Source organism: Neoarius graeffei, chromosome 17 (genome assembly GCF_027579695.1).
Source record: "Neoarius graeffei isolate fNeoGra1 chromosome 17, fNeoGra1.pri, whole genome shotgun sequence".
Classification (NCBI taxonomy): Eukaryota; Metazoa; Chordata; class Actinopteri; order Siluriformes; family Ariidae; genus Neoarius; species Neoarius graeffei.
This window is the reverse complement of record NC_083585.1, coordinates 43412085-43431281: the sequence shown is the minus strand read 5'-3', so window position 1 is coordinate 43431281 and position 19197 is coordinate 43412085. Positions and strand designations below refer to the sequence as shown.

Genomic DNA, 19197 nt, shown 5'->3' with positions numbered 1-19197 from the left:
CTGTAATAGTCTGTCTCAAACATACACTGCCTAGCCAAAAGAAATTCAACCTTTGGAATTACAGAAGGAAATGCATAAGAGCCTTTGACTGGTTAATTACTGCAGTGATTAATATGTTTCAGTTAGCAACAAATTCTTTTAACCCTAACTGATGCAGTGAGTAGATTCTCTTTTCTTAAACAACCATGTCAGAAGACGTATCCTGTGGTTGCGGAAAAGATGTTACTGGGTTTGAAAAGGGTCAAATTATTGGCTTGCATCAAGCAAAGAAAACAACTAATGAGACTGCTGAAGTTACTGGCATTGGGTTAAGAACACATTAAAACGTGGAAGGATGGTGGTGAATCATCAACTTGTGGTTGAAATGTGGTTGTAAAAAAATATTGACTGACTGATCAGAGTTCACTTAAATGCTTGGTGAAGCTGTATTGGAAAAAATCAACAGTATACCTCAGTTGGGTCATTCCATATCAAATGAACCAACATTTTTTAACTATCACACTCAAATTTTAATTTTCTTTAAACTTTTTTGGATGAAGCGGACATGTATCCTGAGCCCAACTGCCAAGTTTTAAAGCTGAAATATGTTACTATTAGCAGAGATAAACTACTGGTTTGGGGTCAGGGTGTCAATTTTAAGAAATCAAACATATTTCTGGAGCCATTTGGAGGACTCTGTATGCTCACTTATAGACTATTCAGGTGAACTATTTTTCCCCCTCTAGCCCTATAGTACATACACTTCTGAAATATATAGTTTGAACTTACTTTATTGTCACCACCTTCCAACTATTTAGGTCAGAAATAAAAAAAAAAAAAAAAAAAAAATCACATGATGTGAATTTGCAAGTATTTTTTACGAGCTTTAAAGAACTGTTTTCTAAAAAACTAAGCAAGTCTCAGACATGCCACTTGGTGACCAAAGTCTCAGTAAACTTTTCAGGCCAGGGCTATATTAATATAGCTCTAGGATAGCATATGGCTGATATTCAGGTGCCCAAAGTTGGCCCCAGCTAGAAAATTAACATATTTGCCATATTTCATGGGGGGTCCAGCTCAGAAGGTCCACAACTTAGCAATTTAGAAAGCTGAGTATCTTTAGAGTAGGGTTTAATGCCTCACATATGTGAAAACTGGCAATGGAAAATGTTTCCTTTTTGTTTTATTTACAATTCAAATGCTTTTGTAAAATTGATTTACATATAAATCTATAAAACTACATCATGAAGAATTAAAGCCCCTCCTTCACAGATGAGTGAAAATATTGAATACATTTCCTCTTTTTGATTGCTTGGGTTAAAAATACCAAGTTATGATGACTGAATTGATTATTCACTTGAATATGAATAATATGATACATTTTGGGTATTTGATATGGTGAAATAGGACACAATGGAAAAATCAAGAACATACCGGAAAGATGAGAATAACGGCGGTGGTAAAAGAACAGCGACTGTACTGGCTGAAGGTCGCGCGGGTCTCTGCTGCGGCGCGTGAGCAACGGGAGATCACTACCGCACCGGACGGAGCAGGGGTGGGGCAAAACGACTGGCCATTGATTCTATCAAAAGTTCGATCTAAATTGACCATGGTTGCAAAATATTGGCCAAAAATATGCAAACACTATGAAATATGAAAGTAAGATGAAAAAGAAACATTCTATTGCCTTATACTGCAAAACTAAAACAAAATAAAACTGTCAAAACTCACCTTTTCAGTGATAACGTCCGAACAGATCACCCGCCTAACAGAAAGACCGCAAATGGAAGCACGATCAACTTCTAACTGTTGGAGTGGAAAATTCCATTCTACACATGCAAATTGTTAATGTGTCCTTCCCCGCACACAAATAACACGCTACGGTAAAAAATAGACCACAACTCATTTTATAGCTCAGAAATTCACACAAGACCAGCTACCATCGTAACATATTCTGTAAGAAACATATTCTATACCTAACTTTCAGCTTTCGTTTTAAAAAACAAAATTGCAGATTTATAACTAAATTTTTATATGGCGTAGTGATTTTAAGTTACTACTTTTGGTGAGGTAGTGACCTTGACCCTGAGGGTTTCCATTTAGATCAAAACACACGATCGTATTGGTTTTGGGTCTGCGGAAAATGAAGTTACGACGGTGATCAAATATTTTGCATGATGTTTTATTACGGTTATGATTATTCTGTGAGCGCACCAATCCTTAGGTGTATAAAGTTACAACTTAAAATACAATTAGTGATAACTGTAGACCTTTCAGTGGACGACAACCTTTTTAAGGGAATGCGATGTAGTCAACCATTTATCATGTCCCAGATCAAGCCACCATTTTTCCACAAATTTGCAGAATTTTTGCCAAATTCTGAATAGAGTATTCACATCAAAGATTTAGTTTTATCTGTATTATTTCTTTCATCATTTTATTTCAAATTAAAACCAGCATCACCAATCAAAGCCGTATACAACCCCTGGCAAAAAATATGGAATCACTACTCCTGGAGGATGTTAATTCAGCTGTTTTACTTTGTAGCAAAAAAACAAATCACAGACATGACACAAAATTGTTTTATTTAACAGCTGAACATTCTGGCTTTGTAAAACATACCTCAAAAAAATTATATGAAATTGTTGTAATTAATGGCACATTTTTTAAAAGATCAAGTAGAAGAAAAAATTATGGAATCACTCAATGATGAGGAAAAAATTATGGAATCAAGCTATAACTTGCATTTCTAAAACAAATATCTGCACAAGCCTAAATGTGCAAATTAGTCTGCGGTTAAAAGAGACTGCTTGTAGACCTGAATGAGCTGTTGCACCTGGCTGATTGACAGAAAACATGGCCCCAACAAGAGAGCTGTCAGTTGAAACAATGATTATAAAACTCCTTAAAGAAGGTAATTCAACACGGAGTGTGGTAAAAGATGTTGGGTGTTTCCAGTCAGCTGTGTCTAAAATTTGGAGCAAGTACAAACAAAATGGGAAGGTTGTAAAAGGGAAACATACAGGTAGATCAAGGCGTCAGGACAGGAAACTCAAAGCAAGATGCCTTGAAAATAGACAATGCACAAGAAAAGAAATGAAAAACAAATGGGCAGAAACAGGATCAATGTCTGTGACCAAAATGTAAGAAATTGGCTGAAGGAAATGGGATTTACATACAGAAAAGCCAAACGTTAACCATCATTAACACCTAAACAGAAGAAAACAAGGTTACAGAGGGGTTAAAGAGAAGGAGTCATGGACTGTGGGTGATTGGATGAAAGTTATATTCAGTGATGAATCATGAATCTGCATTGGCCAAGGAGATGATGCTGGAACTTTTGTTTGGTGCTGTTCCAATGAAACATATAAAGATGACTGCCTGAAGAAAACAAGCAAATTTCCACAGTCATTGATGATATGGGGTTGGATGTCAGGTAAAGGACCTGGGCAGATGGCAGTCATTACCTCTACAGTAAATGCACAGGTGTACATTGAAATTTTGGACACTTTTCTCATTCCATCAATCAAACGTATTTTTGGTGGTGATTAAGTCATTTTTCAGGATGATAATGCATCTTGCTACAGAGCAAAGAGCATTAAAACTTTTCTTCAGGAAAGGCAGATCAACTCAATGGCACGGCCAGCAAACAGTCTGGATCTCAATCCAATTGAAAATATATGGTGGAAATTGGAAAAAAAAAAGTCCATGACAAGGCTCCATCCTGCAAAGCTGATCTGTCAACTGCTATACAAGAAAGTTGGAACCTGACTGATAAAGAATATTGTTTTTCATTAGTGAAGTACACACCTCAAAGAATTCAAGCTGTCATAAAAGCCAGGGGAGGTGCAGCAAAGTACTAATTGTGATTTTTTTAAATTTATGATTCCATAATTTTTTTCCTCATCATTGATTCCATAATTTTTTCTTCTACTTGATCTTGAAAAAAATGTGCCATTAATTACAAAAAATTCATGTAATTTTTTTGAGGTATATTTTACAAAGCGGCGGCACGGTGGTGTAGTGGTTAGCGCTGTCGCCTCACAGCAAGAAGGTCCTGGGTTCGAGCCCCGGGGCCAGCGAGGGCCTTTCTGTGTGGAGTTTACATGTTCTCCCCGTGTCCGCATGGGTTTCCTCCGGGTGCTCCGGTTTCCCCCACAGTCCAAAGACATGCAGGTTAGGTTAACTGGTGACTCTAAATTGACCGTAGGTGTGAATGTGAGTGTGAATGGTTGTCTGTGTCTATGTGTCAGCCCTGTGATGACCTGGCGACTTGTCCAGGGTGTACCCCGCCTTTCGCCCATGGTCAGCTGGGATAGGCTCCAGCTTGCCTGCGACCCTGTAGAAGGATAAAGCGGCTAGAGATAATGAGATGAGATATTTTACAAAGCCAGAAGGTTCAGCTGTTAAATTAAATAATTTTGTGTCATATCTGTGATTTTTTTTTTTGTGCTACAAAGTAAAACAGCTGAATTAACATCCTCCAGGAGTAGTGATTCCATATTTTTTGCCAGGGGTTGTAGTTTATTGACTGTGTATATTTAGTGGGGTACCCCCACAGTACCCAGTTTCTGAGACAGACCCATATTATATATGAGTAAAAATACTATTAGAAGAAGAAGAATATACAAGACAAAAAGTATGTGATTATTGTACACATTATCAGCAGCCACTGTAACAGCCAAATTCAAGTCACATTATATAGTTATTGACAAGCTTTTTTAAAGCCTAGCGTCAGATATTTATGGTCCAAGATGACATTTTTCAGAAACGATTTTGTTCCCCAGGTAAAATTACAAGCAGAGAACAATATATTAGGGGATGCAGCCATCTTGTGGGCTCTATTACGTACAAGACCACAAACATGCCTGAACATGCAATTTAGTGTATTTCACACTGTACATATATACGTAGAAGCAATGCTTCATAAAACCACAGGGAACGTTTATCCATTTCCAGTTTTCACATATGTTAGGCCTTAGCCCCTACTCTAAATGGACCCAACTTTCCAAATTGCTAAGTTGTAGACCTTCTGAGCTGGACCCCCCCCCATGAAATAAGGCAAATTTGTTAATTTTCCAGCTGGGGCCAACTTTGGGCACCTAAATATCAGCCATATGCTATCCTAGAACTATATTAACATAGTCCTGGCCTGAAAAGTTTACTGAGACTTTGGTCACCAAGTGGCATGTCTGAGACTTGCTTAGTTTTCTAGAAAACAGTTCTTTAAAACTAGTAAAAAAAACACTCGCAAATTCACATCGTGATTTTTTTTTTTCATTTTAGAACTTTTATAGAAGGAAAGAAGTCAAATTGAAGAAAGCTTATTGGACATTTTTCAAAGGTCTGGGTGCCCGAGGGCCCAGGGAAAAAAATTGGGCTGAAGTGGGTATAAAAACCCCTCAAAAAGCCTCCAGAATTAAGAAAAATTAATAAAAATTGTGGCCACAAGAAAACCACTCATTAGTGCGGATAATCAGGAAAAAAAAAAAGGCTTCAATTTGCTAGGGAGCATCAAGATTGAGCAATGGAAAAAGGTCATGTGGTCTGGGGAGTCCAGATTTATCCTATTCCTGACTGATTGGCGTGTCAAGGTAAGAAGGGAAACACATGAAGTGATGCACCCATCATGCATACTGGCCACTGTATAAGCCTCTGGAGGCAGTGCTGTGATCTGGGGTTGATTAATTGAAACAATCTGTAAATGTAAAAAGGGATGCTTTGACACACCTCACTGAAATAAAAGTACAATGCTGATAGGAATGTAGATAGAAAAACAAACAGCAACTCAATAAGCACACAATTGTGAACAAAAAGTTATTAAAATCTTATATGTGAAATTTGGTGGGTGGCACAGTGATGCAGTGGTTAGCGCTGTCACCTCACAGCAAGAAGGTTCTGCGTTTGAGGCCAGTAGCTGACGGAGGCCTTTCTGTGTGAAGTTTGTATGGAGTTTCCGTGTCTGGATAGGTTTACCCCCCAGAGTCCAAAGACATATAGTTAGGTTAACTGGCTACTTTAAATTATCCATCGATCAAGCTTTTAGAGAAATGGGCTCCTCCAAATTTAAATGCCCTAGACACACCAGTGATGGACTGTTAAAATGTTATTAGTGGTGCCCCTACGGCCCTTGGGACAAAGAAGAAGAGGCAAAATTTGTTAGGTGGACCAGTGGTTAAGGTGCTGAGTGCTGGAATCAGAAGGTTAGAGGTTCAAGCCCCAGCACTACCAAGCTTGAGCAAGACCCTTAAACCTTTCTGTTCTTGGCGTGCCACATCATGGCCCTTACTCCTAAGAAGCTGGGATACAGTGCCTTGCAAAAGTATTCATCCCCCTTGGTGTTTATCCTGTTTTGTTGCATTACAAGCTGGAATTAAAGTGGATGTTTTGGGGGTGAGCACCATTTGATCTACACAACATACCTGCCACTTTAAAGGTGCACATTGTTTTTTTTTTATTGTGATACAAACAATAAGATGAAAAAACTGAAATCTGGAGTGTGCACAGGTATTCACCCCCCCCCCCAAGTCAATACTTTATAGAGCCACCGTTTGCTACAATTACAGCTGCAAGTCTCTTGTGGTATGTCTCTATTAGCTTAGCACATCTAGCCACTGGGATTTTTGCCCATTCCTCAAAGCACAACTGCTCCAACTCCTTCAAGTTAGATGGGCTGCATTGGTGTACAGCAATCTTCAAGTTATGCCACAGATTCTCAATTGGATTGAGGTCTGGGCTTTGATTAGGCCATTCCAAGACAATTAAATGTTTCCCTTTAAACCACTCCAGTGTAGCTTTAGCAGTTGTCCTGCTAGACCGTGAACCTTTGTCCCAGTCTCAAATTTCTAACTGACTCAAAGAGGTTTTCCTCCAGAACCGCCCTGTATTTAGTGCCGGCCATCTTTCCTTCAGTCCTGACCAGCTTTCCTGTCCCTGCAGATGAAAAACATCCCCACAGCATGATGCTGTCACCACCATGCTTCAATGTAGGGATGGTGTTCTCAGGGTGTTGGGTTTGCGCCACACATAGCATTTCCCATGATGGCCAAAAAGTTCAATTTTTGTCTCATTTGACCAGAGAATCTTCTTCCATGTGTTTGGGGAGTCTGCCACATGCTGTTGGCCAAACTCCAAACGTGTTTTTTTTTTTTAAACAATGACTTTTTTTTTCTGACCACTCTTCCATAAAGCCCCACTTTGTGGACTGTAGTCCTATGGTCCTTAAAGTGGTCCTGTGGACAGATCCTCCCATCTCCACTGTGGATCTCTGCAGCTCCTTCAGTGTTCTCTTTGTTGCCCGGTCTGTGAGTTTTGGTGGGCGGCCTGCTCTTGTCAGGTTTGTAGTGGTGCCATATTCTTTCCATTTTGCTATAATGGATTTAATGGTGCTCCCTGGGATGGATATATATATATATATATATATATATATATATATATATATATATATATATATATATATACACACACACACACTTTTTTTTTTTTATAACCCAACCCTGATCTATACTTCTCCACAACTTTGTCTCTAACCTGTTTGGAGGCTCCTTGGTTTTCATGTTGCTTGCTTAGTTGTGTTGTAGAGTCAGGGTCCTTCCAGAACAGGTTGATTTATACAGACATCATGTGACAGATCATGTGACACTGATTGCACACAGATTTCTAGATTTCTGTTTTTTTTTAATCTTAATTACTGTTTGTGTCACAATAAAAAAAAAGTGCACCTTTAAAAGTGGTAGGCATGTTGTGTAAATCAAATGGTGCTAACCCTCCAAAAATCCATTTTAATTCCAGCTTGTAATGTGACAAAACAGGACAAACACCAAGGGGGATGAATACTTTTGCAAGGCACTGTATGTGAAGAGGATTTTACTGTACATGTGACAAATGAAGGCTTTCTAGCAGTCAAAGATTTTACTAACCAAAAATTTCTTTGGCTATCTGGAGAATCCTGGTTCCCACTATAGACCCTTGTATTCTATTTTACTTTTAGCCCCTTTATTGTATAAGAACTCACCTAAAAGCATATTTTTCAATAACTACTGTAAATTATTCAGTACTGCATGGCAACTAGGCTTCTCCACTTCAGACAGTGCGATTGATTTGAACATAGTGGAACCCTTCACTTTACCCCAACATGCCTGCTCAACACAAGATCTTCCTGCAAGCACCTGTACTGGAGGATGGGTCGCTTGCACAATGATGACAGTCCTCAAGAAGCTTGCTGTTAATTACAAAGCACGTGGAGTTCAGATTTAAAAATGTAATACGCAGGAATAAACATTTCATCTTCTGCTCCCAGATTTATGGATGGCTTAAGGACAGAGCGTGGTACAGAGGTAGTGTGACGCCAAGTGGAGGCGATCACCTTGAAGTTTTGTATAGTATCTTCCTACAATTGCATGTCCAAAAGTAATTTATTCCTCTTATAGTAGTTTGTCAGTGATTACATACTATATTAATTTAAAAACAATTATACTTAAACCTACTTATTATATTTAACGGTGAAGAACATTCCAAAGATGACCAAACATTCCTAAAAATGAAATCATCCGCTCATCAGCCTAGTTTCTCCAAGTTAATTTAAAAAAGTTTGCCATGTTACAGAGAAACCAGGAAGTATAAAATCCTGTCCTGGTGACTCTCCCATGGCAGAAAACTTTCCATTACAAAGCAGTTACACTGAAGAATCCTTCCATAAATATTACCTCTCTCTTTAGAGGAAGTGTTACCATATCAACAATTACAGTTTTTCCTTTGTTAAACAGCAAGACAGCTTTTTTTAATTTTAAAATCCTTTTATTACTAGGCTTAGGTTCTGTGTCATGTCCGATAAACAATCTGTAGTTGTTACTGTAGAAACATCACAGTAATTCACGATTGTCAGAGCTGCTGTTATAGAAAACTAAATACCACCTTCTGACCAATCAGATTTCAACAATGAGAACTCAATACTGTTGTGCCATGGGTGTACTGCTTACTTCGAGTCATTATACAATATCGTTCAAAAGTTTGGGGTCACTTTGAAATGTCCTTATTTTTGAAAGCACTGTTCTTTTCAATGAAGATCACTTTAAACTAATCAGAAATCCACTCTATCCATTGCTAATGTGGTAAATGACTATTCTAGCTGCAAATGTGTGGTTTTTGGTGCAATATCTCCATAGGTGTATAGAGGCCCATTTCCAGCAACTCTCACTCCAGTGTTCTAATGGTACAATGTGTTTGCTCATTGCCTCAGAAGGCTAATGGATGATTAGAAAACCCTTGTACAATCATGTTAGCACAGCTGAAAACAGTTGAGCTCTTTAGAGAAGCTATAAAACTGACCTTCCTTTGAGCAGATTGAGTTTCTGGAGCATCACATTTGTGGGGTCGATTAAATGCTCAAAATGGCCAGAAAAATGTCTTCTTGACTATATTTTCTATTCATTTTACAACTTATGGTGGTAAATAAAAGTGTGACTTTTCATGGAAAACACAAAATTGTCTGGGTGACCCCAAACTTTTGAACGGTAGTGTATTTATATACAGTGACAGGGAAAAGAAGTATTCAGACAGGTGTTTTTTTTTCTTTTTAAGTTCAGTGTCTTTCCAGGGCATATATCCTCTCCAGATTTCTAATAGAGAACAAACTTTTCAGTGTCTGAATACTTTTGCTACAATTAAAACAACAAAAAAAAAAAACCCAAACCATTTCTTATGAAAACATACATTTTTGCACTTATCAATTCAAACAAAGTTAAAGTATATTCAATAAACAAAAAAGGCCTGAACACTTATTTCCCCCTCACTGTATATGAGCAATCGTGTGCTCTGATTGGCTACTCTAAAACTAGGATATCAGCTCATATACCGCGAGTAGAGAAAAACAAGATGGCGGCGCGTTTTGTTGAACCAGCCAGGGACGAAATAAAAACCTTGACTCAAAGTTTGAAGCTTCATTTTTTTTTGATAAAATGTGTTTTCATTGATCGACAATGTAAATCTTGTCAAATTTGAATATTTTACTGTGCATGTAAGCAATTCGTCATGTCCGCTAAGTGGAAAAGATTGTCAAACATTTTGTATAAAGTTATTATTTATCAAATTTGTAAACAAACAAACAAACAAAAAAGCTCGGTTTCTCAAAATCCAGTGAATGTGGATAGAATAAAAGAGTTATTCCACTCAATCTCGTCGTACATGGCTTATAGCCAATCAGCTCATGTATGACTCGATTTCGTGGAATAACTGCTAAATGTTTGTGTACATTTCTCTCTACCTGGATCTCCCTTCCACTATTTAGAATTACTGTAGCAAAACTAATGTTTACTGATCTATAGCAAGACGAAGTGTAAAACTCACATAAATCAGTTTTTGTTCAAACATTGTAACATCTTTATTAAGCAAATAACATTATAAATAAAAAAGTGCATAGAAAAATTAAACAGGTTTAGAAATATGTATACAATTATTTACAGACTTAGGGTACTTTGTACAAGGTAGTAAAGACACATTTTCTTATTCTGAAGTCTTTTCTCAACACAAATTTTTTTTTTTTTTTAAAATAACCCTACGTAGGAACATACAGTTTTTCCACACAACTCTGGGAGACGGATCGTCACAGAAGGTCTTGACTAGTGCTTTGCATCCTTCATTGCACACAGGCCATCTCTACAGGACATTTAAGACCGAGCGATATCGTATCGTCATCTAGGTTTTGCATTAGTATTCTTTGACAGTCATTCTGAACAGCCTGAGGTAGAATCCTTGCAAGTTCAGTGAAAAAAAAAAAGGGTGAAATTCAGTTTCATGATACTATCCGAAACGAGGAGGTCCAGACAAGGCAGAGGATGACCACACTGACTGGCTTCGGGGGTTGTTAGAAAGCCAGCGACCATAAAAACATGGAAGGAGCAGTGACTAGCACTGGAAGCTGTTTCTGACAGATAGTGAAGTAGGGAGAGGGAAAATAAAGGGAAACAATTTCTTTAAAGCATGTTGCCACAATTTCCAAGTTAAAATAAGCACTAAAATCATATTCTTTAAAACTTCTGGCTCAAAACATGACCTTAAAAAGGCTGCAACTGCAAGAACTCCTCCTCAAAGAATGTTCAAGTCAAGAAAAAAGGAAACTGTAAACAAAAGAAAGACCTTGGCCACGGAGAAAGCACACTTACTCCCATAATCAAAACACAAACAAGAATAAATACGGCATAAATCTTAAGCAGTCTTGTCTTTCTAAGACCCTAAGATTGGTATCAGTTATCTCTTTTTCCTCAGGATCGAAGGAATCAGAATTGTCGTCTTAAAATAAAGGGATGTCAAGGTGCCGAGTGCTTGGTGGCTGTTAGCTGAAAGACCCATCAGTAATTCTTAAACCATTGTGAAAGAGAAACTTTGATCAAAGGAAAAAAAAATTAAAAATGCTTGAGCAATTTTCTTGAGCAATGACATGGGATCCTGATTTCTACAGATGTACATCATGTATGTATGTGCAACTATCACAGAAATGAGAAGATGCAACACAAAAACAGTTTAAAAAAACAAACAAACAAAAAAAAAACCACTGTAAAGCAGGACTATCCCTAATTAGCTCAAGTAGTGTTGAATAGATAGATTGATAGATAGATGAGGGGGTCATAGTTTTTCTCCATACCTTCTGATACTTACAATAATAATAATAATAATAAATGTTGGCTCCCTACCTTTTATCCGTCAAGCACTTGAGCAATTCACAAATAATGAAGTGTCTTACACTGTGATGAATGACGAAGATGAAGTTGATGAAATGTGTGATTTCCCACTTCAATTTCAAGACCAAGTTTAGCACCATAAAGAAGTCAAAGGTTAAGAAAATGGGCAAAAATTAGCTGGGGGGGGAGGGAGAACCCGAAATAAAATAAAAAACAAACAAACCAAAAACGCAGCAGGGTCCCAATAAGGGAGACAGAATTTTCTCCATGATTAAATTAACCATAGTCATGAATTGGGACAAAAATAAAAACACGGTAAAAGAATAAAATAAATAATATACACAGGCCTCGTGGGAGTTTTCTAATGCGATATTACAGCAGTGGCTTTTGAAGAAGAGCTTAAAGGCTGATTCGAGACTTTTCTATTAAAAAAAAAAAGAAAAAAAAACCACAAACAAAAAAAACCCCGCCTTACTTGACGACTTGAACGGAATGGATGGTGATGGCGTATTGCAGGGGTTCACAGCATCTTCCTGAGCAGAATAAAGCCTTTTCTTTTCCTAAACATCAAGCCCTAAACTATGATCTAGCATGAGCATCACAGATAAACATCTCAGTTAAAAGTATATATAGATATATCTCTTGATTAGTCATATATTCATTCAGGTACAGTATACTCTCACTGCCACAAAACTCCTGTACATCTATTTGCACTTCTTTCTAAGTGCAGGAAAAAGCCGGAATCAAATTTAAAAAATGTTTTTTTCTTTTTTTAGAGGCCACGGACTGCAGGAAGTCAGCACGATCCATTTAGCGGAACTGAAACTAGATACTATTAATAGTTAAAACTGATGCACCACATGTTGGACTTTTATCAGCCAGACAATCAATCACTGTACTTGTTGCTCTGCACAAGCTCAAAATACACCTGGAACACCTTATACAGGTTCCCTACATGAGCCAAAACTGTTTTTCAGCAGCAACAATTTGACAAGTATGAGCAACAGGAGGAGTGCGGATCTTCTTTTCACTAGTCTGCACATCATAAAGACCTCTGTGTTGTAAAAAGGGAAGCATGAAGCAAAACTGTTTGGAGACTTGAATAAAATGCTCAGACTGTAAAAAAGCAGGGGTTTCTCTGACCATCCAACCTTTTTTTTTTTTGGAGTGCTTGTGCATCATGCACACATCCCTATGACTGTGTCTGGATCTGTCCAGTGGATTTCGAGTGCCGATTTGCAAGGCACCGCTTAAAGCTACTGTTAGTAAGCCTTCATGGACTTTTCCATCTTGGTGCTTTCCACAGTCCACTGTGCCTCTGTTTTATTGCCTGTCTGCTTTCATCCCTGCACTTTTCAGGATCTTTGAAACGGTCCACTCAGTTTAGGAAGCGGCGGCAGCGTTTGGCTCCACAGTTGCAGCTGAGCTTGTTGCTGGCATCCTCGATGGGGAACTTGTAGTCGTAGGTGAGCTCTTCGCCACGGTAGATCTTGCGTAAGGCGAAAATGACGATATGCTTCTGGCCCTCCACGTGGATGACACGGGAATAGCAATTGGGCTCGCACGAGTGGTTGATAAATCGTGCCGCGTTGCCATGCATGGTTGCATCGACGACGTCGAAATCGTCAATGCGGAACATGTAGCAGCCAATGCCCTGGTGGTGATGAAGAACAAAGGTCATTTGTACATAGAGGAATCATCTGAGGTACATTTTGTGTTGGGCTGTTTTACAGTCAGGGTACCAAAGTGGATTATATGGAATGGATCAAAGTATTATTGAAGTATGATGAGCACTTGTGAAGTGAGGATTAGCGCTGCATGAAGAACTAATACCATCCCACATGGAAATTAGCCATTTGTTTGAATACATGCATATGCCAGCCGGACATACTATTACGTAACCCTGTTTTTGACCATTTTTTTATGCTTTAACTTTATTTGGTCAAGTTTGAAGAGGTTGCCATTCCTAATATTAAGCTATCTTACAGCACCTGAATCGTTTAGTTGGAGCCTTGAAGAATCCTTGCCAACAAAGTTGACCACAAATGGGTACTGATAGGGTAAATAAGGGTATGTTTAATAAGGTAACTTGTCTGTCAAAAATGTCCTCTCTGGTAATGTGGGCCTTATTAAAGTAACCCCCCCCCAAAAAAAAGGAGACCTCAGTTATTAGATAAGTAGCTTATGATTCTGAAAGTCCAGGTCCATATAAGTACTGGCACATAAGGTTATACACTTATTAGTTGCAATCAGAAATATTCAACCCCTCAAAGATTTACCAATTAAAGTTTTTTCAAAGAGCAAGATTCTGCTTTGGATGACTTCTTTATGAGTTGAGTGATACATAAAATCAACACAGAAAATGCATGATGTAGTATGTGTGTGCAACAGTACATTTTGTTAAGATAGCCATGTCACAATTATTCAACCCCTATATAATATTGTTGTTTTTAAAGCTTTCTGACAGTTTTTATGGCCTAAAGTGGAGTTGAAACATAATTAAGCCTTTGGGAACTCTATAATGATCCTTCATTTGTTTCCGCTGTGATGCATATATAAACCCCACCCATGAAAGTATTCAAGGTCAGTTGCAATCATGGGAAAGACAAAGGAGCTTCCACAAAAGCTGAGAGGAGAGATTATTTCATCACACCTAAAGGGTCTTGGGTACAAGATGATTTCTAAAAAATTTAATATTCCAAGAGACACCATTGGGAGCATTATAAGGAAGCTTAAAACTTATGGAACAGCTGCAAACCTGCCTGGCCGTGGAAGAAAGCCCAAAATTTCATCAAGGGCCCGTAACCACTTAGTCAGGACAACTAAGAAAAAAACCCCATGTGAGTGCAAGACACCGACAGGATGACATGATGAAGGCTGGTACAAGTGCTTCAGTGGCAACTATAAGACGTGCACTGAATAAACAAGGATTTCATGGCCGGACTCCAAGACTCACTCGACTCTTGACCACAAAGAACATCAAAAGTCGACTAGAATATGCCAGGAGGAATTTGGATAAGACTACAGAGTTTTGGGAGACAGTTCTATGGACTGATGAAACCAAACTGGAACTGTTTGTACATATGAACCAACAGCATATCTGGCATGCGAAAGGCCAAGCTTATGACCAGAAGACCACCATCCCCACAGTCAAGCATGGAGGTGGGTCACTGATGATATGGGGCTGTTTTTCTGCAGCAGGAACTGGCAATCTTGATTGTGTACCTGGCATCATGGAGTCCCAGAAATACCAGGCCGTTTTAACTCTTTACCCCTTAAATGACGACATGACAACGCCGTGTATATCCCTTAATGACGACATATGACAACGCCATGTATATCCCATAATGACGACATATGACGCCTTGTCTAAAACCTTGTCTTTAGACTTTTTTTCTTGTAAATATGTTCTAAGGGTGAACAGAATATACATATACAAGGGTGGCTGTAGCAACTGCTTTAAGGGGTAAAGAGTTAAAGAGGAATGTGATGCCTTCTGTTGAGAAATTAAACCTTGGTGATCAATGGACTTTCCAGCAAGACAACGATCCCAAGCACACCTCCAAGTCAACCAAAGCTTGGTTGAGAAAAAGATCCTGGAACGTCCTGGAGTGGCCTTCTTAGTCACCAGATTTAAATCCGATTGAAAATCTTTGGTGGGATTTAAAGAAGGCAGTTGCAGCACGGAAGCCATCAAACATCACTGAGCTAGAGGCTTTTGCATGTGAAGAATGGGCAAAGATTGCAATCGAGAGGTGTAAGAAGCTTGTCAGCACTTACCGAAAACATTTGTTAGAAGTTATAAAAGCTAAAGGATGCTCCATAAAGTACGGAAGCTGGGGGTTGAATAATAGTGCACATGTAGGTGTGTTAAAAGATTTACATTTTCATTTGAACTTCAAAATTAAGTCAACTTATGTTGTCAAAATAACTCATATGTATCAATAGATATTTTTTGTTGTTTGAGTTTTTTTTTGTCATTTATTGTTATTATCTTTCACCCACATCACTATAATGTCTTTTGAGGTGAGGGGGTTGAATATTTCTGATTGCAACTGTAGCTTGATGTTTGTCGGTCAAAAATTGTCCTCTCCGGAGAAAGAACAATTCTCACACCATTAGCCAGGTAACAGTGCTGTTTGTATTCTAGCCACCAACAGCATTCAGCAGAAAATACATTTACATCAATATGTATTGACTGACTGGCAAAAAACTGAACATGATTTTTGTGACACAAACTTGTGCACCCTGACTGTGAAACACCCCAGTCATAGACAATTCCCACGCCAGTCATACAACAGCTACCAAACACCACATGCTTTTTCGGACATCTACAGCCAGCTGCATATTTTCAGCATAGGGCAGCTGAATGTACTTGGATCAGTGAACGCTCTGGATGGAGGTTCCACCCCACCCAAAGTTGAGGGAAATTATACTCTCATGGTCTCCTGTAACATTTTCTCAGTTCAACTCCCAAATAGGTGGATGTGTGCCAAGACAACACCACCCATCATGAGCTTGGGTGAAGTAGGACACAACATGCAACAGGGTGTGCTTTTATAGGAAAATAATCCCTGAATGGGAGGTATGATATGACAAAATGGAGGACACATCAACAGTTCTTTTTATTTATTAATAAGCACAGACATGTTAAACTGTTTATAGTTGCAATTAATGTTCTTGAATGACCATGGGACAAGCTCTAATGGTTAGAGAAGCAGCTTTGGGACCAAAAGGTCACCAGTTCGATTCCCTGGACCAGCAGGAATGGTTGAAGTGCCCTTGAGCAAAGCATTTAACCCCTAACTGCTTCCCAGGCTGCTCTGGGTATGTTGTACATCGCTCCAGATAAGAGCATCTGCTAAATGCCATTAAATGTAATGTAGTTCTTTTTATCATTTATATTATGGCAGTTATAAACTGACCATCCTATCTCAAGTTAATATATGGAAGAAAATTTGTGCCACAAGTATCGAAACAATTTAAAAAAAAAAAAAAAAAAAAGGCAGCTTGTCTTGTTACTGAGGAATTGGAAAGTCCTCCATCATGAAGACTTGCATGTGGAGGAAAACTCCTTCCATAAACATCTCCTTACATGCATACGTCTTTCTTTGGTAAATCTGTCTGAGATTCAAGAATTCATCAGTGCTTCTAAGAAGCACGGGATATAGATGCAAATGTCCAGAAACAATGTATAAATAGGTGTGAATGCTCCCGCTTATTTAAGGCCACCTGGATTAAGAGTAAAGGAAATGAGCATGGAGTTTGATTTCTCTCACCTTCCCGTCATAATATTTCTCCCGCTTGTCTGTCAGAACAGAGCGAATGACGATGCCAGAGTACTCGATGACCATTTCACCAGCTTCGATGTTTCTCTTACAGAAAAGCCCTCGTCCATGAATAGCAGACCTGAGATTTTAGACAGATGGTGGTTACCTCAGATTAAAAACAAGAAAATCATAACCGTCAAACGTTAACCTTGTTCAGTATAATATGCATAAAGGGTAGAAAACAATATCTCTTGTTAACAATCTGTACACTTCCAATACTGGCTACTTATTAACCTTGCTTGCTTGGTCTTTATGGGAAAATATCAGACCGAGGTCTTGACAGTACGGCTTGGTCTGTACTGTCAAGACCTCGGTCTGATATTTCCTGTAAAGACCAAGCAAGCGAGGTTAATATGGACTTTATTATTATTATTATTATGATGCCTTTTTTATTTCTAAGACTAAAATAGACAATCATTATAATGACGTGACGCTGCTTTTATTTCACGTCATATTTGTAACATAGTTGAGTCACGCATGCAGAATAAACAGCTAGTGGTTTCAAAGCTGAATTTATTTCTCAACTCGAGTAATACATGACAAATGTTCTGAAAGAAATAAAAATACAATCTACATTGGTTTATTTTTCAACAAAATGATGCTAGATAATGAACAGGTTTTTTTTTTTTTTGGAAAAAAGGTACCTTGAAAAAAAAAAAAGTCTGTAAATCGCCCACAGGCATTATGGGGAAATTCTGCCTGCCAAGGAACCAGTCAGGGTGCACAATTTTACCAGAAGTAGCTCAAGCCATACAATAAATTACAATACTGATAACATTTGCTTGTCTTTAGTTTCCCATAGCAAGTCAGAACAAGGACCGTGTTAGTTCATCAGATGGCCTAGCACCATTTATCTGAATTCTGACTAATTCCAGTTTCACAATGTATATTATTCATCATGATGACTTGTGTCAAACCACTCGAGCGCTTGTTTTTACTCAAATGTGGTTTAACAGAAAGCAGTTCCTGTCAAATTCTTGGGAACGCCTTCCCACCCACCTGTAAACACCGACAGCTTCTTTGGACGTCCTTTCTAGATGTCTGAAGCGCATTGCCATGGGAAGCTCCAAACTCGTTGCTCGTCTGTCAGGCAGAAGTTCATCCAGTGAGAAAAAGCAATGCTGATAGTTTAACAATTCAGACGAGTCACAAACCATTAGTCTGGTTAACCACAGAGCTATGAATAAATACATTAAATCACTGCTACCAAAGAGTTTTCATGATTATTCAGTACAGTGGTTAGCCAAGACAGCACTACAAAATGCACAGTGTAGCAGAGCTCACAAAACCGAGACGAGAAAACGTTTAAGGAATCGGACAGGGCCGCATTCCAGCTGTCAGAGACTTCAGAAGTCAGGAATTATTAAGTCTCTTTGAGCCAATACATTATGCATTACTGTAGTTCAAAAAGTTACTCTTTAAGGAGCAAAGCAGGTGCTGTACTATAAATGCTATGCTCTCATAAATCAGTACATAATATTGCACCAATGAATGAGAAAAAGCACCAGAACATCCCCAGAAGAACCTCCTGCCAGCTGCAGCAGTTTCCAGTGGAGGTGTTAACCCTAAACACATTGCTAGTAAATTTATTTTTCCATGAGCCTAGAGGTTTTTGTAAACCCATTATTAAAATGTATTTGCCGAAAAACAAAAATGACATACGCAAATATACAGTGAGGTTTCAGACACCTGCAACTCTATTATAACAACAACCAAACTCTGCTGACTTCAACCTACATGGAATAATATGGAATTAAAACAAATGTTCTATGTAAAACTAATCCCATTTATATTTATACAGCTTGTATTAAAATGTACAAAAAAAAAAAAAGTCAAGTCAGACTTGTACAACAACTTGATCAATTTATTTATTTACTGACACTCCCCGCGCCAGTATATTATGGGACGGGGGAATAAACGAACCTTAATTGTTAGCCGAGAAAAAAAAAAAAAAATTAACAGTTATTCCACGAAATCAAGTCATACATGAGCGGATAGCGGATGTGTAGCACCGAGTTGGCAATAAGCCATGTACAACGAGATTGAGTGGAATAATTTTTATTCTATCCACATTCACTGGAATTAGAGAAAGAGCATTTTTTTTTTTTTGCAAATTTGATAAATAAAAACTTTATACAAAATGTCTGACAAAATAATTTCCTCTTAGAATGTAAACAAGTCAGCGAAATGACAGTCGCAACTTGTGAAAAATG

General features: G+C 38.3%; 1 protein-coding gene across 1 annotated transcript in view; it reads right to left on the bottom strand.

The window, feature by feature from the left end:
* Positions 1-10332: 10332 nt before the first annotated feature.
* The window catches only part of kmt2bb (lysine (K)-specific methyltransferase 2Bb), a 99043-nt gene continuing 90178 nt past the window's right edge, over positions 10333-19197 (bottom strand). The window contains exons 35-37 of the mRNA XM_060944266.1: positions 17984-18067; positions 16934-17063; positions 10333-13308 (exon numbers count right to left, since the gene is read on the bottom strand). Coding sequence (XP_060800249.1) covers positions 13033-13308; positions 16934-17063; positions 17984-18067 — 490 coding nt within the window. The 3' untranslated portion in view covers positions 10333-13032. The remainder of the gene's footprint in view (positions 13309-16933; positions 17064-17983; positions 18068-19197) is intronic.